General features: G+C 47.9%; 1 protein-coding gene across 7 annotated transcripts in view; it reads left to right on the forward strand.

Moving 5' to 3' along the window:
• DAAM2 (dishevelled associated activator of morphogenesis 2) overlaps positions 1-26,218 on the forward strand; it is a 119,533-nt gene that overhangs the window by 40,847 nt on the left and 52,468 nt on the right. For 6 of the 7 annotated variants that reach the window (XM_043591313.1, XM_043591319.1, XM_043591312.1 and 3 more), the window contains one exon: positions 24,451-24,676. In XM_043591313.1, the coding sequence (XP_043447248.1) occupies positions 24,509-24,676 (168 nt within the window). In that variant the 5' untranslated portion in view covers positions 24,451-24,508. Of the gene's footprint in view, positions 1-8,307; positions 8,327-24,450; positions 24,677-26,218 lie in introns of those variants that run through there. The other variant, XM_043591317.1, reaches the window with a different exon arrangement.

The following is a 26,218-nucleotide window of genomic DNA, read 5'->3' on the forward strand; positions in this document are numbered from 1 at the left end:
CCCAAAGGCTGCCCCTCACCCTTCTCCTCCCCTCCCTGCCCCTCGCCTCCAGCCAGCCACCCTCAGCCCTCCTAGGAATCAGCTCCGAAAGAAGTGGGGCTGTTTTTGCTCTGGTCTCCCTCCGTGTCAATCTGAGAACAGCTTATTTTGTTAACGATGATGAGGATTATAGCAGCTAATGTTTACTGAAGCCTTACAGAAATAGGAAGTGAAAATATATCCAACTCCCATGTGCGGGAAAAAACAATTATGTCCTGAATTGGTAACTTGCAATACAAATCTTAGCTTGATAAATAAAGGTGCTTCAGCCTGTTCTGATGCGAGACAATGGCTCCTGGTTCAGTGAAGTCCCAATTCAGGCTCCCTGTGAGGGTGTCTTCCCGTGGGGACCTTGGGGCCACAGGGTCCCTGTGATATCCACTGACTTGTTCTGTGTTCCCTCAGCTTCTGGAACCCCTGTGCTAAAATCCACTGAAGGGGCCGTGTCTGGTCTTGTCCCAGGGCTTTTGAAGGGAAACCTGGCACCCGCTGCTCAAGCTTTGGCTTCCTCAGGCCCCTTGGCTCTCCTGGGACACCTGCCTGTCCCTGGAGGATTCCGGTGTCCAGCTGTTGTCTGGATATGAGGACTGTAAATGGGTGGGCCTGAGGGCAGCCCCTGGTGCTTGCTAACCTTCCTGCGGCAGAGCCATGTTTCTCTGAGCCCCGCTGAAGGTGGGGCTTCTCCAAGGGACATGGCATTTCCCTGTTCTGGAATTCTCTAAGTCATTGGGTCATTTCTTTTTTTCTTTTTTTTTTTTTTTTAATTTTGAGTGAGAGAAAGAGAGCATGAGTGGGGAGGGGCAGAGAGAGAGGGAGAGAGAGAGGGAGGGAGAGAGAGAGAGAGAGAGGGAGAGAGAGAGAGGGAGGGAGGGAGGGAGGGAGAGAGAGAGAGAGAGAGAGAGAGAGAGAGAGAGAGAGAATCCTAAGCAGGCTCAGTGCTGTCAGCTCAGAGCCTAATACAGGGCTTGAACTCACAAAACATGAGATCATGACCTGAGCTGAAACCAAGAATCTGGATGCTTAACTGACTTGAGCCTCCCAGGCATCCATAATTGGGTCATTTCTAATGATGTCTCCCTCCTCAGCCCCCAGATGGGGAAGGGAGTGAAATCCTGGCCATTTACTTCATTTCCCTCCTAGTCCTAGAAAGGCTTTTTCTTTATTCCTGACTGGAGAAAATAGCGTTACCTCTTTGCGGCCGTTCCCAACTCTGTTGACCTTTGTGTTCCGGGGGTGGGGGTGGGGCGGTCCTCGGTGTTATTTGCCTGGGGAAAATAATGTCATGGCTTTGTTCTGATATTAGAAGGTTCGAGAGAAAGGAAAGGGAAAAAAAATGAAACACTTGGATTTCCCAGAGGCAAAATATATTACGAGATATTTTAAATATTTTCCTTGTACAATACCCTGTATCAGACATACAGTATTATTCCTGAATTATCAGTTACTCCTCATGACTCCTCATGACTCCATGATGGGGTATGTCCTGTCATATTCTCTTTGTACAGACGAGAAAGGTGAGGCTCAAAGAAGGTAACTTTCCCAAGGTCCTATAGTGAGTCAGAGGCAGAGCCAAGTTCAGAAGCTAAACTTCTAGAGTCTCAACCCCATCCTCTCCCTGAGGTCTTTGCTGCTTCTCAGAAAGGAGTCTCGGGGCCAGGGTTCTTGAGCTAGCACTCAGCGAAATAAAATGTAGCCCCTTGAAGAATTCATCAAATCTCCAGAGAAAGCGGGGTTGGCTTCAGTTGGTTCAACCAGGCGTAAATATCAGGGCAGACTGTTCATGGCAGAGGAAATCTCAGGTCATATTAGCAAGGGCTGGTAGGGTTTCCAGCTCTCCCCAGCTCCAGTGCACGTGAAAACCTGCATCTTTCTCTTCGCCTTCAGTCTTGACGTGAACAATGATTTTCACGAGCTGTTTGGATGAGCGTGCCAGATGAAAGCATAGTGTGACAACCTCGTCCCCACCCTGCTTCCCGAGGCCCTTGACTCGCAGCTAGGTGCCTTCTTCCGCCTTCTTCGCAGAGCCCGGTGCAGCTCTGACTCTCTGCTCTCCAGTCTGCTGAAGCCCTGCCCTCTTTGGGGTGCCAGGAGCTATTTTTTCAGCTACCAAGGAGTGGTGGTGCTGCATTTGAAATCTCCACTCTGGCCTTCGTTTGTGGTAGAGTCGAAAGGCCAAGGCGGGTATCTGGGCACCAGCTAAAAATAGCCAGGGGAAATAGCTTCTCACTTTATAAATTTAGCTTTTATTACATAAGTAGTTATTGGTATTATAACGTTAACTCTAAATAAAAGTAGGGGGAAAAATCCACCTACAGTCACACCACATGCACATGGATTCATTTTTCCAAAAGCCCCAATGTCCTGGGCATTCTGAGATGGAGGGGCAAGGGAGGGAAGGGAGCAAGTCAGCAGGAAGTGATTAAGGTGACCTGGAATGGCAGGCACTAAGCCAACGCACAGGCTCCACTTCAGACTTACTGCTTCTCTTCATTGCCTTCTCCAGGAAGCCTCCCCTGGTATCCTCCTTGTCAATGACTGGGACATATGAGATGCCGCTTTCTGCTCACATCACGATGTCTGGCTTGTGTGTCCCATATTGTATTATGATTATCTGGTTAAGTGCCTGGCTCTCCCACTAGACTTGGATCTCCAGGATTTAGCAGGAATATCTTATTCTTCTCTGTATCTCCAGTGCCTGGGAGATCCAAGCAAGTCAAAGTTAAGATGCCAAATAGAGAGGGGCTCCTGGGTGGCTCAGCTGGTTAAACTTCCGACCTCGGCTCAGATCATGGTCTTGCAGTTTGTGGGTTCGGGTCCTGCATCGGGCTCTGTGCTGACAGCTCAGTGCCTGGATCCTGCTTTGGATTCTGTGTCTCTCTCTCTCTCTGCCTCTCCCCTACTTGTGCTCTGTCTCTGTCTCTCAAAAATACATGTAAAAAAAATTTTTTTTTAAAAGATGTCCGATAGAGGGGTCAAGACAGTCACTGAAGAAGACGTGCGTGCTGACGCTCAAATTCTAAAATCTGCAGAATGGCAAGCGACATGGAACCACGGAGTGTGTTACCTGCGTCTGATATGGACATGTTTTCTTTGGTGTGTTTTGTGCGTGTGCCAGGGAGAGAGAGAAGGAAGATCTGGTGTATCCCACCAGTGGCTGTGAGGTCTCTTCTCACATTAGAAGAGGGGGTTAAAGAGCATGAGCCAGAACTTGAAGAGCATGACAAAGGGCCTCGTGTTCTCCTTTGCACAGTATGAGCTCCAGATCCTGTGCTTCTTCCTTAGCCCACAGGGCGGGTCAGGGGCTGTGCCTTCTTCATGCTGCAAACCCTGCTGTCTGGCACAGTGCCTAGGCACGGAGTAGGTATGTGGTGAAGGCTCGCGGGATGGATGGATGGATGGATGGGTGTGCACATGGGGGGAGAAACTCTTATAATCAAGGGAAGTTCAGTTCAGGGAGATGAGCACTGAGTCTAGTTAGGAAACAGGGAAGGGGCCTGGGTTGGCAGAGACAGCAGCTTTGTCGTTGGATGAGGGGAAGCGGGCCGTTGGTGTCCCTGTTGGTTTGGATACTTCTAACCAGATGCTGACTCGGAATGGCCATCTCGTGGGGGAGAGGAGGACCAGGGGGGCTGTGGGAAGTCATGCAAAGACACAGGCATAGAGAGAGCATTTTCCCCCTTTAATTTTGCTTCTTTTCCTCCAGCACAAGAATTGGACACATTGCTCAGATTCCTTGAGTCCCTAGGGCAGGGGTGGGGGTGCCTTGAGGGGGGGCAGTTCTAACAAATGAGCCCGGACAGAGGCATGTGGAATATGGCCCAGAGAGAAGGGGGGGCGGGCAGAGTGAGTTGTGAACTTGGGGAGGAGGAAGTTCTATTTTGGGTGCCTTTGAATCCCAGCCCCTCTCTCAGCCAGATCTGCAACAGACCCCCACCCTCTGCCACTTGTGTGCACTGGCTTATGCTCTGTTTCTGGCTCCCCTCCCTGCCTCCTTTAAGGCTTGGCTCATTCTCTCCTTGGTGTTCTGCCTCTGGGTATTCTTGCCTGAATCCAAAACCTCTTCCCAGTCTTTTCAAAGGAGCCATCCCTAGCTAGCAATATCTACAAATGATAATTAACATAGTTTATCCCCATTCCTCTTGTGTGCCACGCACCGCACTAGGAGCTTCGTGTGTCCCCGTCCAGGTCATCCGAAACACATGAGTCATTCCTCCTGTGATCTGGATTTGACAAACAAAGAAGCTGAGCCTCAGAGAGGGTGAGTGAGCCAGGCAAGGTTATCCTGCTAGTAGGTCGCAAAGCCGTGGCTAGAAACCAAATTGGCCTGTCTTCTCTTCCCACGGCTACCCAGCCCTCCCTCTGAATCAGAAACTCTGGGGGTGGGGCTCAGTGAGCCACATTTCAACAAGCCCCCCGCCCAGGAGACTCTAGGACTGCTGCTTTCGCCGATCTGGCTCCAAGCTGGCTGACAACCCACAAGTCCACCAATATTTGGAGAGAGCTGGTCCATTCGCGGCCATTCCTCATCCTTACAAGTCTGTCTGCTGGCTCTGGCCCTGGGGCGAGGTGTTCCTGAGCGCTTGTTTCCCTGCTTGTGAGATAGGAACACTCCAACCCTTAGGGAGGACATCCCTGCCATCCCGTTTTCAGGAGAGGATCTCCCAAGGGTGGTTACTTGATACTGATGGCACCTTAGCATCACTTGGGGCACTTGGACAAAACATCAGTCAGTGTCTGGCTCCCTCCCCAGACCAGGCCAGTGTCGCTGGGGGTGGGGCGAGGCCATGAGTGGCTCTAACATGCGTGGGGAGAAGGTGGGGGACAGCCCAGGCTGTTCACTCTCAGGCCTCATCCTCTCCATCACTTCCTCAAGGGAAGAGGCGAGGCATCTCTAAGCAGTAATTGTAGGAGAGTAATGAGCTGGGCCTGCCAATACTTCCTCCCCTTTCTGGGATCTGTTGCCTGCAGGGTGGCTGCTTCCGGCCAGTTCTGGGAGATGAGGTCAGGAGCCCACTCCTGTGGGAGGTCCACAGTCACCCTCCTAGGCTGGTGATTAGACACGTGGGCGGGCCTCACTGAATGGAATATGAAGCAGTCCGTTTGGCCAGAGACATAAAGCCACGCACTTGGACAGCTTTATCAGAGCGGGGCTGATATTGTGACCTCCATCTGTCAGCTTCATGCATCAGTTCCTCAAATGGTCCTGAGCTCGAGCAGGTCGAGGCAGGTTTTCCCTGACACCATGTGCTTGACAGAGTTAGTATTGAATTTAATGAGCTGGCATGAACAAGCCAGCTGGTTAGTTAGTGGTCAGTAAACATTTGTCACATCTGCATGAACGCCAGGGCCCCCTCTGATCACCACTACACCTCCCTGGGGTCTGACCTCCCAGCCTCAAACCACCTCCACCACCAAGCCCTTGGTATCTGACAGTTAACTCCTTAAACCCTACTTTACTGGAAACAGTGCCACTAGCTCTTAGTAGGGGTTTGCCAAGGATCTAGCTGTAGTTGAGAGAAGAGCAAATGATTTAGAATTGGCTCCACCTTTTTATGAACAACTTCCCAGGTAATGCTGATTGTGCTGGGCTAGGGACACTTTCTGAGATCACCTGACTTAAATGAAAACAAAAGGCAGGTGAACTCTGGCTTTAGGGATTGCCCCGGGGCAGTTGGCTGAGGGGGGAGAGAGAGTACTTGACCTGGATGTGGTCCAGTGTTTTGCAAGTCTGGCTGCAAATTTGAATCACCTGAGACTATGAACTCCTGCTATTTGCAACAATGTGGATGGAACTAGAGGGTATTATGCTAAGCGAAATAAGTCAGAGAAAGAAATCTGATTTTACTCATGTGGAATTTGAGAAACTCAACAGATGAACATGGGGGAAGGGAAGAAAAATAATATCAGAACCAAGAGAGAGGCAAACTCTTAAATACAGAGAACAAATTGAGGGTTGCTGGAGGGAGGTAAGTGGGGGGATGGGTTAAACGGGTGATGGGCAGTAAGGAGGGCACTTTTAGGGATGAGCACTGGGTGTTATATGTAAGAGATGAATCACTGGGTTCTACTCTTGAAGCCAAGACTGTATGTTATGTTATGTTAACTGTATATTAACTGTATGTTAACTAACGTGAACTAAAAACAAAAAAGAATCACCTGCTGAAACTTAACAACTACCAGAGCCCAATAGGCTCAATACTAGCCCAGGTTTCCCAGGACGGAGAGGTCCCCTGCGATGTGGGACTTTCAGTACTAAAACCAGGACAATCTCGGGCAAACCTGGAAGAGCAGCTCGCCCTGCTGTCTCCCCCACACTCACCCGGTGATTCTGTTTTCCTTGGTTCTCGCTGGGATTCAGGCATCGACATTTTCCACTGTGCCCTGCACTTCTGCTGTGCGGTGAGGTGTGAGATCCTGAAGGACTTGATCGGGAAAGACGGGGTGAATTGTGAAGAAGCATTTCACAGTGTTCTGTGAAATGAGGGAGCACTGGTTAAAGGCAGAGGGGACAGGATGGAAGGAGGGGATACCCAGAAAGTGCAGTTCCAGGGGAGGTGGATAATGGGCCTCCATTACTGGGCCCTGAGGGACGGACGAGGTGCCCTGCTGGGTCCGTAAAGCCACTTTGGTGAAGAGAATTGGGGCAGAGTTTGCAGGGATGTCCGAGTCAAAGAAAGGTGGTTTAGCAATGGGAGAGTCCACACAGAGACTGCTCCCAGGGCTTGTAGCTGCTGGCGGGGCGGCCTGGCTTCTGTAGCCTGAAGTCCTGGAGCCAGGGCCTGGACTCCCTTGGAGGAAACATCCCCTTTCTCGAAGTGCAGAGAGGAAAGCTGTCTCTTACAGGGTTTATGTGAGATGCCTTTCGCTTGCAGGAAAGAGGGGAGAAAATAGACCCAAACAGAGATGGAGATGTCCTGTGTTTTGTCTGGGAATGCCGGGATCTGACTGAACTGTGCAGGTTTACAAAGGAGCATGCCTTTGCCTCTCGCTGAATGTCACTTGAGACACCTCTTGAGGGTGTCTGGCCAAGGTCTGGATGCCTTTGACCTCCAGTGGATTCCAGAAGAGAAAAGGTCTAAGTACCTACGTTTTTTGGGTTTGCCATGAAGATTTACTTCTGGGCGATTAATAACTTTCTCCTCTTTTTTCTACCCCACCTCCACCCACTGCCATCAGATGTCTTTCGATCGGGAAGTGAGCTTGCAGTATGCGAGGCACTGTGCCATGAACCACTCCTCTGGGGTCAGAGTCTAGAGAAAGAAAAAAGTGCATGGGTGTGAAAAATATAAATTAATGCAAGAAATGAAATAGCATGGGGTGCCACAAAGTGGTATCTGATGAAGTGTCCTGTAGACAGAGCGGACAGAGTGCTCGGAGTGTATTTTGGAGAATTCAGGTGGGTTGGGATGGTCAGGAAGGCTGCCCGGGGAAGGTAGGATCTGCAGAGGGGTAGAGGGAGGGAGAGGAGGCAGAGGAGGCAGAGGTGGGCATGGGGGAAATAATGTGAGCCCAAAGGTGGGACAAGCAGAGTGGGTCTTCACTGTATTTCAAAGATAACACAGTGTCTCGCGTTTGGTGTTTATCCAGTCGCAGGATCAACCGTCTTTGCATATGTGTAATGTAATAGCACACTGATATGTTTTATGATAGGGCCAAGAATTCAGGAAATACTACCATGTATTTAAATTCTGCTGCTCTTATCAAGTTCCTGCTGTGCGTGCTGAAGGAGCCCCATGAGGGGACTTGGGGGTACAAGCGGAAATGTCTGTGTCCTCTGGGAATTTCAGTCCCATGAGCGATGTGCATTTAGGGAGGAGGAAGACAATGAGGTTGGAAACGAGGGGACGTGGTGGAGTGGAGGGGTGAGGTGGGATACAGAGGAGAGACGGGGCGGAGAGCAGTCTAGCAGTTACTGAGTTGGCCATCAAGGCCATTTGGGCAGGAAGCCACCCCAGATTAAAGTAACTTGTCTCTGTTTCGTCCTGACCATTCAGGGACTGTGGGTAACATTTTTGGAAACATGCAGGGAGTGGCTGGCTGGGCTGCTCTTCCTGGGAAAGACTCCCTGAGCTGGCTGCCCTAGAAGACGGGCAGGACCAGCTGCATGATTTGCGGGACCCTGTGCAAAATGGAAAAGCAAAGCTCCTTGTTCAAAAATTAGGAAAGATTCAGGACAACAACAGGAGAGCCTTAAGGCAAGCAGAGCTGAGAGTGCCCAGCTCACATGCCCAAGAGGCTGGTCCAGAGGAGGGAACAGCCCGGACCTCTCTGTGACTCTGTGTGTGTGGTAAGATGATGGGCTGGGTTGCTGTCTGTGGTTGGGGTCAAGGTTTCTCTGTACTAGTGCTGGGTTCTCCCCTAAGAGTGGCATGAGTGGTGGGGGAAGGGACGGGGTACCACAGGAGGCTGCCATGGCTGTGGGGCACTGACCGTTTTACACGATGCTGCCATTGACACCCTGCCATCTCTATGCAGCGGGAAGGCTACGTCTGAGCTTTAGAATTGACCAAACTGAGACACATGTTTTATGAACACGGTATTAACTTGGGCAACTTGCTTACATTCTCTAAGCCTTAACTTCCCTATATATAAAAATTCAGATCATAAAATCACAAATGGATGTTAAAGTTTGAGCCCAGCCCAGTTTATAGTAAACGTTAGTATCCTTTCTAGAAATGTATTGAGTATCTATCTTGTAAAAGTGTGGAGCACGCAGTGGTTTGGGGACACATTTCAGATAGCAGAGGGAGAGGGAGTGTATGCCCTATTATAATATATCCCCAGAGGAAACCCAGTTATATCTGCTGGGCACGCATGTATACACAGAGGAACACACACACACATGTACACGTGTACACACACATCTGGAGCTGAATTGAAACTGGGTTGGAATGAGGTGGTTTGTATAATAGGAAAGAGCCCCCGTTTGGGTATCCTCCCCTCTTGGCTTTGAACCTCAGCATCCTCCTCAGTCAAAAATCGTGATCTCACTGAGTTGTCTTGAGATTAAATGAGATGATGAATGGGAATGTCCCGTTTCTGGTCCATGGCAGGTGCGAGCATCTTTTGAATGGGTCTCTCCTGCTGGGCCATAAGGTGGTGCTGAAGACAAGACACAGAATTCCCCACAGTAACATTTCCTGACTATTAAGCTCAGGTAGCTCCTTACAAACTAAGGGGGCTGATTTTCAGTGACATTCCTGTTTCCTCTGCTTATGTACTTTGGGAGGCGAACTGGGTCTTCTCTCTGCTGAGACTTGAAAGTCAGTAGAATCCTGTGTATTTGCTGACACATATACACACACCAGAAATACACATACACAGATAAAGACACACTATACATATCACACATAACCATCCCACACATCTACCTCTGCATCACAGAGTCAAACCCTCTCACGCATTCATTTCTTCTCTTTCTTCTTCGGTCAGTTCTGAGCCTTTCCTATACTTGTTTGTGTAGTGTACAAGGTCAGGTACCCCCCCCCCCCCCCCGCCCAACATCCTATCCTGCCAATTCACATCCCTCCTTATGCCTTGTCCTGAAAACTCCTTGTCATAGCCACTGTTCTCAGCCCCCCTCCCCATCTCTTCTGCCTCTGACAAATTCCAGGACTGTAACCCAGGCTTAGAGAGCCCTATTTTTATCTACCCAGAAGCCCTGGGCTGCTGTCACCCCAGCCCTACCCCCAGAGACTTCCAGATGGAACCAGGTTTGTGACTGTTTATGTTTCACTGGGCTTCCAACCCCCTCCTTACTCTGCTCCTGGCAGCCTCTTAGCTTCTCCCACTTTCGTGGGCTGTGCTCTGAACCTTAGCCACCACTATGAGGAGTCTGGAGCCTGGAGAGGAGGAGGGAATGGAGTTTGAGGGCCTGTGATGTGCTCAGTGCTGTGCTGGCCACCTGATAATGTGCTCACAGTAGCCCTGGGAGGTGGGCTTGGTCATCTGTGTGCCCACAAAGGCAATGAGGCTCTTAGATACTAAATAACATAGCCACAGGCTAATAAAAACATGTATTCTTTCAGTGTACCAGGAACCTGCCTCCTGGAAGATGAGGCCAGATCAGCTGATTCTTGCCAGGTTTGGGCCCTGGGCCCAGGTAGGAGGGGTAATTCCTTATTCCCATTCCCTACTTCTCAGGTTTTTCCTGGAATCTCTATAGTATTATAATATAATGTAATATAGGTAATATTATTTATAATATTGGTAACCTTCTAGAGAGTAACCAGCTGCAGTGGCCAGAGTGGCCACTCTCTAATGGCCTTGACGGTTTGATAGTGTGAGGCTATAAATAGACCTGTTTTGTTTTTTTGCTACATTATCGAAGTATAATTGATGTGCAATAAACCATATGTAATTAAGGTACTTGGCTTGATACATTTTAACATAGGTATACACCTCTGAATCCCTACCCCAATCAAGATTGTGAACATGTCCATTATCCCCAAAGTTCCCTTATGTCCTTTCAAAATCCACCCCCTCCCTGCCTACCCTCCCCTGCCTCCACAGGCAACCACCCACCTGGTTTTAATCACTATAGGTTAGTTTCATTTTCTCAAGCTTCAGATAAACAGAATTGTACCATACTAATCATTTTTGCCTCTGGAGTTTTTTTTCTTTAGCATAATTATTTTGAGCTCTGTCCACATGTAGCATGTATTGATAATTCATTCCTTTTTATTGCTGAATAGTATTCTACTCTGTGGATAACTATACAATTAGATTATTGATTCACCTGTTGATGGGCGTTTGGGTTGCCTCTAGTTTGGAGCTACTCCAGATCAAGCTTCTGTGAACATTCAGGAATAGGACTCTGTATGGGCATGTGCTGGCATTTCTCTTGGATAAATACCTAGGATTGGAACAACCAGATCATACGGAGGTGTGTGTTTAACTTTCTAAGCAATGGCCAAACTGTTTTCCATATTGGAGATGCCATTTTGTGTTCCCAGAGCATTGTGGGAAGGTTCCATTTCTTCCAGGTCCTCACTGGCGTGTAGGATGTAGATCTGATTTCAAGGCTTGGCCGGTATGGAATTTGCGAGCCCCACCAAATGGTCAAACCGAACAATTAAAGCAGGTGGCTCTCCATTGGGACTGGGGACTCTGAGGGCTGCTGAACTGAGGGATGCAGAATCACGTGCTCCTAGAGAAATGAGTCAAAAACTGCAGGATGCTGAGAACGGGGAGAAATGAGGGGTCAGCGCTGGTCCCATCATGAGACTGTGTGGGGTTGGACCAGGTCTGGAGCATGGGGTTTGGGAATGAAACCCACGCACCCGAGGCATTTTGGAAAAGTGGTGGCAAGAATTGGTAACAGGATAGGTAGGGCATTCGGAATGGAAGAAAAAAGAGCAGTGGAAAGAGACCCTGAGCTTTGGGGACCTAGCTGTGTGAGGGCAGGAGCTGCGCCTGTTCAGTTAGTTGCCTCTATGTCCCCAGCACCAAGAGCAGTGCCAGGCACAGAGGGAGTGCTAACAACAGTGGTGGTTGAATGAATGAGCAAATGAGTGAATGATGAACTAATGGGAGCCCAGGGGATAGGATCCAGTCAACCCGCATCATTTAGCACTTCATGTAGTCTATGGCACAGAGCCTAGTGTCAGGGGCGGGAGAAGCTCTGGAGAGCCTGTGGTTCACCCTGCTCATTTACCGACAAGGTTCAAAGAAATTGTACTCTCTTGTCCCAGGTAGCCTGCGAAGGTAGAGATGGGATTCAATCCTAAGCCTCCTCATTTGTAGCCTAAAGTTCATCTTCTTTTAAAAATAACATTGGGGCTCCTGCATAGCTCAGTCGGTTAAGTGTTTGACTCTTGGTTTTGGCTCAGGTCATGATCTCACAGTTCGTGGGTTTGAGCCCCGGGCTGTGCACTGACAGCTGAAAACCTGCTTGGGATTCTTCTCTCCCTCTCTCTTTGCCCCTCCCCTGCATGTGTTTTCTCCACACCCCCCCCCCAAATAAATAAACTTTAAAAACAACCTTATTTTTTTCTGATGAAAATAATAAATGCTTGTAATGGGAAATTTGGAAAAATCTAGAAAAGTAAGAAAAATAACCCCAAACTCCAACACAAATAAAATTACTTTAGCCTGCCGTGTGTGTGTGTGTGTGTGTGTGTGTGTATGTGTGTGCGCGTGCGTGCTCTTGTGTTTATATGTGTTTAATCAATACCTTACATTTTAGTATTTTGGGTGTTTTGGGTCTTTTATTATATCATGAACCCTGGGATGGACGTCTGGTCCTGGATCTTGGATGGCTGATTATTCCCAGTGCTTATTGTAATATATAGGATGTGCCCGCTAGACCGTGTGTATGAACAGGGTGGAAGAGGACCCCCATTGGGATGGAGCTCCACAAACGTTCCTCACACCCAAACATTTGTACTTCCGTCCTAACCATGTCCACACTTCATTATGTTTATTGGCTTGATTCTTTCCCTTCCGCCACCAAACCGAGCTCTTGTTTTCTATGGTATTTTTCCAGCCCTTAGTGTGGTACTTAGGTGCGCCACAACCATCTGTTAGAATGAAGGAACAGGTAAAATGGTATAAACAAGAGTGAGGGGCAGGTGAGGGGTCACCTGGGCCTACGTTTCAACCACATTTGCCATCGAGGGGTCTGCTCAGTTCCCCTTCTCCCCTCCCCCAGTCGGTGTCCCCCTGCCACCTGCCCTGGAGAGACGGAATGTGCCTGTGGTCCAGGATTTATGTCCAGCGAAGAAGCCCTGAGGCACAGGCAGGGCCTTTCCTGGTGTGAATGCAGGAGTCCGAGAGGGCCTAGCAGGATGGGAAGGAGGGCACCGCGTCTGAGGAAGGCTCTGCCCAGGGTCCAGAGTGTGACCGTGTGCCCAGCCCAGCTGGGGCTCCGGGGCTGGTGGCCCCTACGGCACCTGGGGTTCTGCCCTCATGAGTGACAGAATGCTTTTGTCCTGGGGACCCAGGAGAAGAGGAGCAGGAGGAGTGGTCAGCAAGGGCGCTTCCCCCCAGCCCTGGGCTGCCCAGAAGGGTGTGTGCTCTTAGCACGTTGGGCTGCTCCGGAGCGCACGGGAAGAAGCCATAGGCCGTTTTCCGGGCACCCTTTCAGTAAAGACAGCGTCATCTGTGTTCTGTGTGACCTGGGGGAGGGGCTTGGCTTCCCGGAAGCGGGAGGGGGTGAGGCGCCCCATGTCACGTGTAGGGTGGTTTCCCTTTGGCGCGGAGCCCCAGACCTCTGGCTCTAATGGGTAGCAGAGACTTGGGTGTTGAAATTCCTTCTTCTCTTTTACTTCACAGCTGTTGCCCAAAGAGCTCCCCGCCACTCCCACTCGATCTCTGCCCAAGCCCTTGTTTTCTGTGCCCAGTACATGTGTTGCCAAAGCCCCCTTGCCGGCTCACACACGTGCTGGCGTGCACACCCCTCCGTGACATCTCTGGCATCCATCTCCCTCGTCTCCATTCTTGGGAGTTCAGGGCCTCATTAACTCTTACTCGGAGAGCTGCTGCCTAGATCTTCCCTCTTCTTTCCCTGTCCCCTGTCATTCCCTCCACCATCAGGACCACTAGAATTGCCTAAATCCCAGCTCCGATCCAAATCTCATCTCAGACTCTCCTCACTATAAGCCAGCCACCTATCCTTCAGCGGATTCCTCTTCTTTAACCTGGCATTCAAAACCTTCCTTTATCTGGCCCCAATCTTGTTTCCCACTGCACCTCTTTAAGTCCTATATTTCGGCCTGGTAATTATAGTTAACCTTGAAACAACATGTGTCAGAACTGTGCAGGTCTGTTTATAGGTGGATGCTTTTCAATAAATATGTTGGAGGGGCACCTGGGTGGCTCAGTCGGTGAAGTGAGGGACTTCCGCTCAGGTCATGATCTCACAGTTAGTGAGTTCGAGCCCTGCGTCGGGCTCTGTGCTGACAACTCAGGGCCTGGAGCCTGCTTCAGATTCTGTGTCGCCCTTTCTCTCTGCCCCTCCCCCGCTCACACTCTGTCTCTCTCTCTCAAAAATAAATAACATATATATACGTACATATACGTACGTATATGTATATATATACACATGTGTATATATGTATATACACGTATATATACATGTGTATATATGTATATATACATGTATATACACATGTATATATACATATACATATATATGTATATATGTATACATATACATACATACAATGTATGTATATGTATGCATACATTTATGTATCTATGTGTATATATGTATATACATATATAAGTATGTACATATGTGTATATACATATATACATATATATGTACGTGTACATATGTATATATACATTTATATATGTATGTATGTATACATGGAAATGTTTTGGAGATTTGCAGCAATTTGAAAATAAACGCACATGAACTACATAGTTCACATGTGGAAGTATTGAAAAAATTAAAAAGGTATGTCACAAAGGCACAAAAGTTTTGTAGAGGCTAGTCTATTTTATCATACACTACCACGAAATGTAGCAAATGTATCATAAAAAGTTAAAATTTCTCAAAGCTTGCACCAGCACAGACCATACATTGTGCCATTCGCAATTGAGAGAGAAGTAAACAAACATAAAGATGCCATATTAAATCACAAGTGCCTCACATTCACTGTAGCATGTGTTGTGCTGCTGTGATCGTTTCCGAGTCATCTCTTGTTGCTGTTGGGGTGAGCTCCAGTGTTGTATCCGCTTCAAACGCCCTGTGACACTAATCATCTCCGCGTGAACAGTTTGCCTCTTCAGTAAATTGTGAACAGCAGGAAAAAGTGATCTTGTGGCTCTCACTATTAGTGATTAGGTTCTGGGGAGCCAAAAATTCTACGTGGATTTTCTACTGGCGGGGGGGTGGTGTGTGTCCCTAACACCGGTGTTGTTCAAAGGTCTGCTTCTCAAAGGTACTTCTCTTCAAACACCTTGGGGTGTTTCTGGACACCAGGTCCTCATTCTGGTACACCTTTCATTGTGAAGGATTTCTTGGACGCCCATGACATGTGCCAAGCAACATCTTTCCTCCCTCCAAGACTCAGCTTCAGTGCAACTTCCTGTGGTGAATATTGCAGATTACCCCAGCTGCAAGTCACTTTTCCCTCCCTCCTGTTCCAGGGCCGGCACCTTCTCCCCTCCCGTGTATCCTGGGTGCTTAAGCACAAGCCTGTTTATGCCTGTACCTTCCCAGCAAGACTGTAAGTGCTGTGAGGCTAGGATTTGATGCTTGGTTCATCTTAAACACCCAGAAAATTGCTTTATCCGTGACAGTTGCTCAGGGCATAGATGGACGAATAAATGAATGCATGCTTGACTGTGACGTTAGGAGAGCTATTATCTCCTTGGTTTCTACCCCCAGGGACACAAAGAAACCTATGTTCTCTTTATCATTTCTCAAAATGAGAAAAAGCTGATTGGAAATTCCGCAACTGCCCCAACAACACCCCCAAGTCAGAGAAATGTCCCTTTGGGGAATTTTCAGTTTCGCTTTCCCAGAAAGACCCCTCTTTCTCCCCTTCCCCTTTTCCCCTGTGTCTGTATCTCCCACCCCTCAGCCTGGGGCTAAGACAATTTACTTTTGCTTTCTTTGCCTTTCCCAGAGCAGAGGGGGAAACCGTAATTTAGGAGGCTGCTAAAAATAGCTCCCCCAGTCCTGGAAAGAGAGCTTGCTTATTTTTGAAAGTGCTCCCCGCCCCCTCCCCAGCCTTGCCTGAGGCTCACACTATAAGTCAGACTGTTCTGTGAGCTGTCCTGAGGCTGGCAGGAAAGTCGCAGGACTGGGGCCCCTTCAGTCCTATAGCCCCGAGCACTGTCTGAGAGATGGACCAGCAGAGGAGTGGGGAGATGAGGGTTCTTCATGGTCTCCATTTTCTGTCCTAATCAGATGGGTCTCACTCCCAGCAGCCTCTCAGGGAGCACCGCGCGGGGACATTGTACCAGAAGCGGGGTCTGGAGACCTGGGTTAAGTCCTAGGCTTGGTGCTTTTCATCTTTCCAAGCCTCAGATTTCCTCATCTATATGGGAGGTGGTGGTGGTGGTGGTCATATTTACCTTGCAGGGGTGTGGTGAAAATCCGAGGTAAACCTTGAACATGGTAGGTCCTCAATAGATGATGACTCTAACTTTGTCATGATTAGAATCACTGGATTTAGAGCGCAGCCCTCTGTGTTAATGGGCAAGGCAGCGGGACATGTGATAAGCCTGTACCATCCACTAACTTGAACCGTGTGAAATTGATGATTTTGTAGATGACATAATTGAATGCTGTCACTTGTACACGATTCAGCCTGATAACACAGAAATCAAATTTTCTGTCAAGGACCAGGTGGTAAATATTTTTGGCTTTGTGGGTCACAGGGTCTCAGTTTCGTACACAACATTTAAATGAATGGGTGTAGCTGTGTTCCAGTAAAACCATTATTTACAAAAAATGGGCTGAATTTGGCCCCTGTAATATTTGCCAACTCCTGTAATAATGTGTCAGACTCATTCTTACACAGAGTGAACTTTTTTGATTCATGCAATCAGTATTCAGCCATCTTCCTAATTATAGCAGCAACTTATCTGTAGAGTTATTGATGGTGGTTATTATTACTAGACCCTGTTCTTTTTTTTTTTAAAGTTTGTTTGTTTGTTTGTTTAGAGAGAAAGAGAGGCAAGGGGCAGAGAGAGAGGGAGAGAGAAGAATCCTAAGCAGGTTCCACGCTCCACGCTGGGCCCGATGTGGGGCTTGATCTCACTATTGTGAGATCATGACCTGAGCCAAAATCAAGAGTCAGACACTTAACTGACTGAGCCACCCAGGCACCCCTACTAGACCCTGTTCTAAAATTTTACAAATTTTACTAATTTAATCCTTGTGACAGCCCTCTGCTGTTATTGTTGCCTCATTTTATGGATGAGGAAACTGAGGCTCAGAGAGGGTAAGTAACTTGTGTGAAGTCCCAGAATTAGAGTAGATAGTAACGGAACAAACCCAACTGAGTGTGTAGGGTCAAGTCCGGTGTCAGTAGTTCAGGTGGCTTCAGGTTGGAAGCGGGTGTAGATAGGGTTATCAGGGACTCCAAGCCTGTTTGCTGCCCACAGAGTATGAGGGGATGGTCTTCAGAGCCTTAAAGTGTCAGCAGGCATGCTAGAGGTGGGCATTGAGGAGATGGGTGGGCAGAGGGCCTGAGATGGAAAAGCACAGACTCTTCTTTGGGGAGCGAGGCCCTGGGTCATGGCCCTGTGTCTGGGGCCGTTTCCTAGGTGACCCCTAGTGACACGTGAAGGGTCAGTATATAGGGAGGAATCTCTGGCCGTGGAGCAGGAAATTGTTTACATTCCTTATGTTCCATGCAGCATCTCTGGGGAGTTCTGGGCCCCATTCCCAGACCTGGGCCCCAGGGGACTTGGTAGAGAAAGGAGGGCAAAGGGGCCGGCTCCCCAGGATGCCTGAGCTCTGCCATCAGACCAAGGCGTTGCATACCTTGTTGATTCCCTTTGCCTGTTAATTTAGCCACTAATTAATATACCACTGGTCAGGACTCTGGCCTCATGCACACCAGGTTTTCTCCTTATGCTGATCCCCTTGCCTGGATAGCCTTTCCTGACCTCTTGTACCTTTCCTTACTTCTCTCACCTCCTTCAATACTGGCTCAGTGTCACCTCCTGGAAGCCTTTTCTGACTTTCATTTCACACCTCAGGCTATGCTAGGTCCCCCTTCCTAGAGCTGCCAAAGTACCTGTCTCCCTAACCCTTCTGGCTTCCCCACAAAAAGGGCACCTCCTCAAGGGAAGGGACCATGCCTTATTTGCTCTTGTGTCCTCAACTCCAAGGTGACCCCCAGTGTCCAGCATGGCTTCCAGGGGCTAGAAAGTGGTTAAAAGCATGTTGTTTGACTGTGATATTGCTGCCCTCAAAGGCATGCCTCTTCCTCTACAAGACGTGACCCTTGGGCAAGTTGCCTGTATTTTGGGAGTCTTAATGTGATCATCAGTAAGAAGGGACAGTGATGTGATTGGAGGGGTAGGGCAAATAAATGAGCTAAAGCAGAAAGTTGCCAGCAGAGTGACTGGCTCTTAGGAAGCACTTTGGAAGTGGCCATACCATATCCTTGCCCTGTGCCCCCCATGCGGAGAGGGAAGGGAAAGGGATAGGAGAAGGCAGTTTGAACATTCCAAAGCCACAGCATTGGCCCCAAGGGCTAAAGGTGGGGTTTATGACTCAGCTTTGCTTCTGCAACAAGAGAACTGAGCTTGGGGTCCGTATTTAGTTGTGAGTTCCAGCTCTGCCTCTTAGCAGCAAGGGGCATCATTGACAAACCATGTAACAGCTGTTAAGATTGTTATAAACCTCAATGTTATTATCTGTAAAGGGGATAATAATAATGACCTCACAAAGTCCTTGTGAGGCTGACATGAGATTACAGAGCTATGAAAACACTTGGCTCAGCTCCCAGGGAATGCTTGATCATGAATTATGGAGTCTGAATCTATAGAACGCTTGAGAAAGCTCTGAGCAGGGCTCAACTTAGGGTGTTCCTTGGGCATACAGTGTATGGCTCAGTGGTTTACAGCTTTTGAGTCACGCAGTCATGGGTTTGAATCCTAGCTATGCTACTAACCAGCTGTGTGTCCATAGGCAAGTTACTTAACCTTTCTGAACCAGTTTGTTTTTTTTAGTAACTTCTTTAAAATGATGCTGCCTCTGGGGTGCCTGGGTGGCTCAGTCGGTTAAGCGTCCGACTTCGGCTCAGGTCATGATCTCATGGTCCGTGAGTTCGAGCCCCGCGTTGGGCTCTGTGCTGACAGCTCAGAGCCTGGAGCCTGCTTCAGATTCTGTGTCTCCCTCTTTCTCTGACCCTCCCCCGTTCATGCTCTGTTTCTCTCTGTCTCAAAAATAAATAAACATTAAAAAAAATTTAAAATGATGCCGCCTATCTCAGAGAGTTGTTATGGGGATGAAATGTGGCTAGAGCCTGGTCTCTCAAGTATTAATATTATTCTGCCTTTACTTATGACTTAGGAACAAGCACTGTTTGATGTAGGGCTTTTGAAGTCCTAGTTAGTATAAAAACTGGTGTATATAGAGGGCCATGGTTTGGGGCTAAGGACTAGGGTTTCCATCTTTGCAAACCAAAGGGGAGTGCTGCACTCAAGTGATAGGAAGTACTTCTTGGCTTGGGGTGAAATGTGGGAGGAAAACTGAGCACAGATGAGAAGAGTCCTTGGGAAATCTTTGGGAACAGGATGGAACTAAATAGTATGGCTGACCAGGCCCTTGGATTTTCAGTCAGATCCTGCCATTGCACAGAGAGGAAATCAAGTCTCAGAGATGCTAATACCATGGCCTTTTGACCCATACCTGCAGAGCTGTGATTAGTCTCCTGAGTTAGTTATGTTTTCTCCACTATGTGGAAGGATAGGACAATAAGGAGGAGGCAGAGAATGGGAACCACGAGCCAGAGGGCTGTAAGAGACCCATGAGGGGTGCCTTACAGGAGGGCTAGTTCATCATGCTCTGATGGTTTGCTCTTTTAGGCCAGTCGGTCTGTGTTTAGGGACCCAGAGGCATGGGAAGACCTTGATTCCACAGGGAGTAGAGGAGGGGGCAAGGAGACAGAATGTGGAGGGTGTGGAGGTGTTGGTGTTGGACGAATTTCCATGGAGAGAAAGGTGGGTAGTGGTAGGGCAGGTTAAATCCCTCTGCCAGAGTTCAAGTCCATTGGGTTCTGTTCTGTTCTTGTTTCTCCTTTTTCCATATTGTTCTTCAATTGTCCTCTGAGATGGGCACCTCCATTGCTCTTTGTGAAGTGATCTTGCAGAAAAGAACACTCTGGCCCCCTTCACCTTTCCATTCCCTGCCCAGGCTCAGGGATGAGAGTTTTCCTGTCCAACTAGAGCTATTTTAGAGTATGGAAAAGCCCAGCTCCTCTGGTCCAGACTTCCTAGTGGCCAAAGGCAGTGCTGGGTGGGTTCTTAAATCAGGCTGGGCAGATTCCTACAATGCCAGGCGTTGGTGGTCCTGGCTGTGGCTGAATAGGGCTTGTGGTTGCAGGCTCTGGGCAGGGCAAGTGTTGCCTTGCTGGCAACAATGATAACGAAGCCACAGCAGCAGTGCTGGCCTTCTTAGAGAGTGCCCAGTGTGGTCTAGGCATTGTATCTACATCACTGCATTGTCTCTTCACCAAAACCCATTGAGGAAGGTGCTGTGATTATCTTGGTGTTACAGAACCTGAGCTCTGAGAGAGTAAGACCTTATGAAACATGCTTAGGATCATCCAGCTGGGAAGGCAAAGCCAAGAGTCAAATCCCAGTCATGTCACTTGGAAGATTGCTGGAGTGAAGGAAACCTTAGAGGGGGGGAGGGGGGCGAGATGGGGGTAGTGGGATGTGGGGGATCAGATGGAAGCCTCAGGACTTCTGTAACCCTCTTCTGGCAAAGACATCTTCGGGACTGGAGCTACTTCTAAATGCAGCTGCAGTCATTGGTCTTCTCTGGTGGAGAGAAGTTATCTGGGAGCTGGGGCAAGATGGGGAAAGGGGCCGCTGATGTGGGAAGATGAGCTCTGTAGACCGCAGCTTGACCGCTGGTATCTTGGGTTTCAATCCGAGTTCTGTCTCTAGCTGTGTGACCTCAGATAAGACATTTCCTCTTTTTTTTTCTTTTTTAAAATTAATGTTTATTTACTTTTGAGAGAGAGAAAGAGAGACAGAGTGTGAACAGGGGAGGGGCAGAGAGAGGGAGACACAGAATCCAAAGCAGGCTCCAGGCTCTGAGCTGTCAGCACAGAGCCCGATGTGGGGCTCAGACTCATGAATCATGAGATCGTGACCTGAGCCAAAGCCAGATGCTTAACCAACTGAGCCACCCAGGCAACCTAAGACATTTACTTTTTTGACCTCAGTTTTCTGATCTGTACTGGAAAGCTACATGCATTTCAGCTGAGAGCCTCTGGTTTTAGTCTTGGATGTTCAAGTGGGGACCTGACAGACCTAAGGGGGGGTCATTGGGAGGAGGGCATCCTCAGGAGTATCAGCATAGTATCAAACAGGCTGCCCCTTAAAAGGGCAAATATGTAGGACTCCCCAGTGCTCACCCCCTTCTCTGTGGGGACAGTACTTCCTGTTTGGAAGGTCATTGTCTCCATCTCCCATCTTCCTCCTGAGGCCATGCTACCTCACTCTCCATACTCAGGGAAACTGTTAAAATATGTATAATGACAAGTATGGCATGACACTGACCAATCAGAGCAGTCATGGCTGTAGATAGCTGGTGTGAGACTATAAAGGGTGTGCCGACTGTATGCCAATCCTGCCCCTACTCCTGATTGTTTCTGTGAAAGTCTGGCTCAGGAGCTGAAGAGCAAAGATAGATAAAGAGGGAGACTCAGGAGCAAACAGTTGAGGAGGTGAAGTCAGGAAGCGAGTTCACAGGTTTCCTAAACATCAGCCTATCCCTCCCTCAAACCCCATCATGCCATCCCCTCAGCCTCACTGTGGCCTCTGGGAATGTCCTTCTCATGCTTTGTGCCCTGAAAGAACAGCTTTTCCACCACCTGCAGCTGCATATTGGAGGCTGATGAAACAAAGGGGACCTGGTCTGTATTCTGCAGCATTATATCAAGCTTGACAGTGGTCAGGTGATCCCCCGGGTTGTTGACCCCAATCTGCCTGCAGAATTGGTGCTTTACTAAGCCTGACAGTCAGAGATCAGGACTTGGTCTTATCCAGTCTTGAGTACTGTCTGCCAAGTCCCATGGAAAACCCCAAAGCCTCCTTTCCTCTTCTGTTTTTCTCAGATGCCAGCTGATTTTGGGTCTTTGCCATCACGTACTATTATTGCTGAGTTATCCCACTGGCTTATTCCCCTATCCCTAGCCTCAGGACTGTCCCCTTATTCCCTATAAGGGTTCCTGATTGCTTATCAACTTCTAGGAGTCAGAGATTTCAATTTATAGTTCTTGGCTATTGATGAGGTCCTGTCTTTTCTATGAGGATAGGCCATTTCCCAACTGACCAAGAAATATTTATTGAGCACCACCGAGTGCAAGGCATTTTATTAGCTATAGAAATGGGGTTATCAAAAGGCAGGAAGCATGTCCCCTGCCCTTAAGGAGTCTTCACTATAACTGTGGAGAGCCAGTATGTAAACACAGAAAAGATAACCAGTAATACAAGGTAACCTCAGTGTGTTATTTGAGGCTCTCCTGGGTCTGTTGAAAAGCCTGTCACAAAGTTTACAAAGAAAGATAAAACAGCTGGTAAAAAGTTCTAGAATGACAATTAAAATACATCATGATTTACAGGCGAGGCTTGATCAGATTAGGCTGTTACTAGCTAGATTGTTAGGGTTTAGAAAATAAAGCAATGTTCTCCAGAATTTACCTTGGGTTCACTACAAACAAGTTATGACACATTTATCTTTTTTCTGATAAGGTTCTAGAACTTCATTCTAAGGAATGCCTTAGATTTGGCATATCTTGAGTTCCACAAGACCTTAGGAAAAATCTCGTATGGTATCTTTATAGAAAAGAGGGCTAGATAAGATATGGGTTCATGGATTCCGAGCTGGTTGAAGGACTGTCCTCTAAGAGTGTTGATGACTAGTTCTTTGGAATTCCCAGCTGATGTAGGTCTGTCTACATATTTGTTGTGATCAACATTTTTAGCAGTGGTATGGGTAAAGACCATGAGGATATTCTGATCATTCTGTTGATGACCAAGTTGAGGAGAAACAGCTTAATGTCAAGACCCAAAACTATCTTGACCTCTTGTACGTATGTACTCCAAAGCACTGAAAGCAGGGACATAAACAGATATTTGTACACTCATGTTCACGGTGGCATTGTTCATAATAACCCAGAGGGGTAAGCAACCCACATGTCCATTGACAGGTAAATAAATCAAATATGGTCTATACATACAGAGGAATGATATTCAGCCTTAAAAAGAAAGCACATTCTGACACATGCTATAGCATGTATGGACCTTGAAGCCATTATTCTAAGTGAAATAAACCAGTCACAAAAGGACAAATTCTGCATGATTCTACTACTATGGTTCTACTCATACTGCTACTTAGAGTAGTCACATTCATAGAGACAGAAAGTAAAGTGGTGGTCGCCAGGGTCTTGGGGGAGAGGAAAATGAGAAGTTCATGGGGTACAAACTTTGTTTTGCAAGATGAAAAATGCATGGAGATGGATGGTGGAGATGGTTGCACAACAATGTGAATGAATGCATTTAATACCACTGAATTGTACACATAAAAATGGTAAAAATGATAAACTTTGTGTTATGTATATTTTGTAAACAAATCCTGCCCCCAGACCTGTAATAACAATAGGAAAAAAGGCAGACTCCTTTTTATATTAAAAAAAAAAAAGATATACAAATACTGGATGAGAACATGGCTGGACAGCAGTGTGGTGGGTAAGCTCTCCTGAACCCATCCACGTTATCTGAAAGCGTGTTGAGGAACCAGTAGTGGTCAAGGGTGGTTTTAACCCTTTTGGGAACCCTATGTGCAGCTAGCTAGGCTTAATCTATCTGGAAGCTATATGGCATCAATGACTAGGGCCAGTGTTTCTCCTCAAGCTGGGGCGCCTATGCACTAGGCTTTCCCAGTGGCAGGGTAAAGACTTAACCCTTTCTGTTACAAACACCGCTCCACTGTTGGTTGTTTATAAGTTTGGGTTTCTGCCCAAAGTGGTGTCTTCTATTCTTGGTTGGTATGGAAAACAGATCTGGCCAGATTTCCTTCAGTATCGGCTGAACACCTTTCTGATGATCAGCCTCGTTTCCTTACTCCCTGAGTCCCCCAGGTTCCCTCTCCTTCTGGATAGATGGATGAACCCATGCCCTGTTGATATTTCACATTTATTAAAACATGACTGGGTACAACAGACTGGGCAGAAAACCCCACAAGTCTCTTAAGCCTTCTACCCCCTACTCCCCAGGAGCCATGCCATATAATTAGCTTTCTTTCTCCCTTGCCAGCCTTCTTGAACCTTTCCCTCCCCACTGGATGAAACCTTTAAACCAGGAATCTGAACACCTTAAAATGAATCTAGTGAGTGAATGAGCTCTGCTAAAAATGGCTCTGCCAAAGGACAGGGAATAGGATACCCATCTGCACAATCACATAGAGGGCAGAATTTGTGTTCTGTGACTACAGCCCTTCTCTGTTCTCTGGGGGCACGGAAGGAGAATCTGAAAGTGTTTGTGGCAGAAAACACTGGAGACCATGGTGGGGAGGAAATGCCTCCAGGTGGAAGGAGCTGGAGGGAACAGAAAGAAGCTCTGAGAGAAGGGAGGAAGGCTTGGTTATTGGGTTGAGGGCTTCTAACAGTTGGGCAAAGAAGTTGTGGTGGCACAGCGATCACTGTCCCTGCCTACCTGGCTGCTGTTACCTGACCACTTTGTGGTGTCTGTTCTCCTACCCAGATCACGATGAGGACCTAGGGCATCTGCCTGCTGACTATATCCCTGGCCTGTAGTGACCATGGCCCCCCGCAAGAGGAGTCGCCATGGCCTGGGCTTCCTGTGCTGCTTTGGGGGCAGCGGCCTCCCTGAGATCAACCTCCGGGACAACCACCCTCTGCAGTACATGGAGTTCTCAAGTCCTATCCCGAACCCAGAGGAGCTTAACGTCCGCTTTGCAGAGCTGGTGGTCAGTGAGGGGACAGGGAAGGGAGGGTGTTTACAATGGAGAGGGGCACTCTGGAGCGGACAGAGGGTGGGGGCCCATGTGCTGGGATCTCTAACTATGAAACTCTGCTTGGGGTTGGGGTGGTCCCCCTAGGACACCTCAGCTAGGGAGAAACGAGTCACTGCCTAGTGTGGATACCGTGAACTATGTCCCTGGAAGAATGGACCTACCTCGTATCTCCAAGGGATTCTAGACCTCATGGTACAGCAGTTAGGCTACCATGAAAGGAGCAGGTCCAGGGTTTTGTGAAATAAGGCAGTGAGGAGCTTCAAAGAATACCAGAACACTTGACACCTTTCTCTCTCTTGGTCTCTGAAACTTCCCTGAGATCCTTTAAACTCAGATACAGGAACAAGGGACAGAGTGGGATAAAGCAGGGGATCCCCCTCAAAGCAGGGGATGGTTGACTAGAAATATGAAGTTAGTGATGCCTATCTTGCACCCGGTTCAGACCTGGTTCGGGGCTAGGTGATTCTAACCCATGTCTGGCCTATGGCAGGTGGAGGCTCTGTCTTTCACACTAGTGGTAGCTCTTTCTGACTCTGTGGTACCCGTTCAGACTAGAGCAGCAGTACACCTTTGGGTGAACCACTCACGAAATGGGTTTGCGAAAATTTATATTCTGACCTCAAAGAGACAGAACAGGAAAAGAAGCATGATTCCTCTTCTTGGAGGTCCAGTGGTGAGATAAAGCCAAGGAGATGCCAAGATTAGGGATGCAGGAGCCATGTCCAAGACTCAGGCCTGAACCCTGTCAGAGAGCAATAAACACATGCTCATCTACCATTAGCTCTTGGTCATTCATTCTTGTGGTTGGCCAGTAGTCAAGCCAGTAGAGAAACAATGCTATGTTATTTGAAGTGGGATTTCATAATTGGATTTGATAATAGGTGTATCTGATTAAGGCAATCTAGGTCTTCAAATAACTGGACCACTATAAGATAAGAATATGCAGGTTACATGAAAAAGTTATCCACCCTCCTCATCAGATCAGAGTCAAGGAAACTCATTGTTGTCCTCATGTATGGCTTTCCTCAGGATGGAGCATAGATGGGAAAGAACAAAGCGTTTACTAGAATAGAATGACATTTGGAATCCGATCAGTGTTAGTACTACTAAGATCTGTTTTTGCTTTTGTTTTTGTTTTTTTAACTCAGAATACTGCTGACACCAAATGTGTGGGTTTTCCACACCAGGCAATTCCCTAACTCATTGTGGACACCAACTGGTGTCTACAACTTAACTCCATGCTGATGCTAACTACCCAGAGTTAACACAGACCTCACAGATGAAGGGCTCAGATCCACCAGACAGCCCCCCACCCAGACACCAGTTATAATTAATAGATCCCCATGTTACCCACACTTCTGAGGGACTTGGCTATAAGTTGGAAGTTCCCATGATGCTCTCCTCAGGTTCTATAATTTGCTAGAAGGGCTCACAAAATGCAGGGAAACACTTCACTTACTACTACCAGTTGATTATAAAGGATATTATGAAGAA

This window comes from Prionailurus bengalensis, chromosome B2, assembly GCF_016509475.1.
Source record: "Prionailurus bengalensis isolate Pbe53 chromosome B2, Fcat_Pben_1.1_paternal_pri, whole genome shotgun sequence".
Taxonomy (NCBI): Eukaryota; Metazoa; Chordata; class Mammalia; order Carnivora; family Felidae; genus Prionailurus; species Prionailurus bengalensis.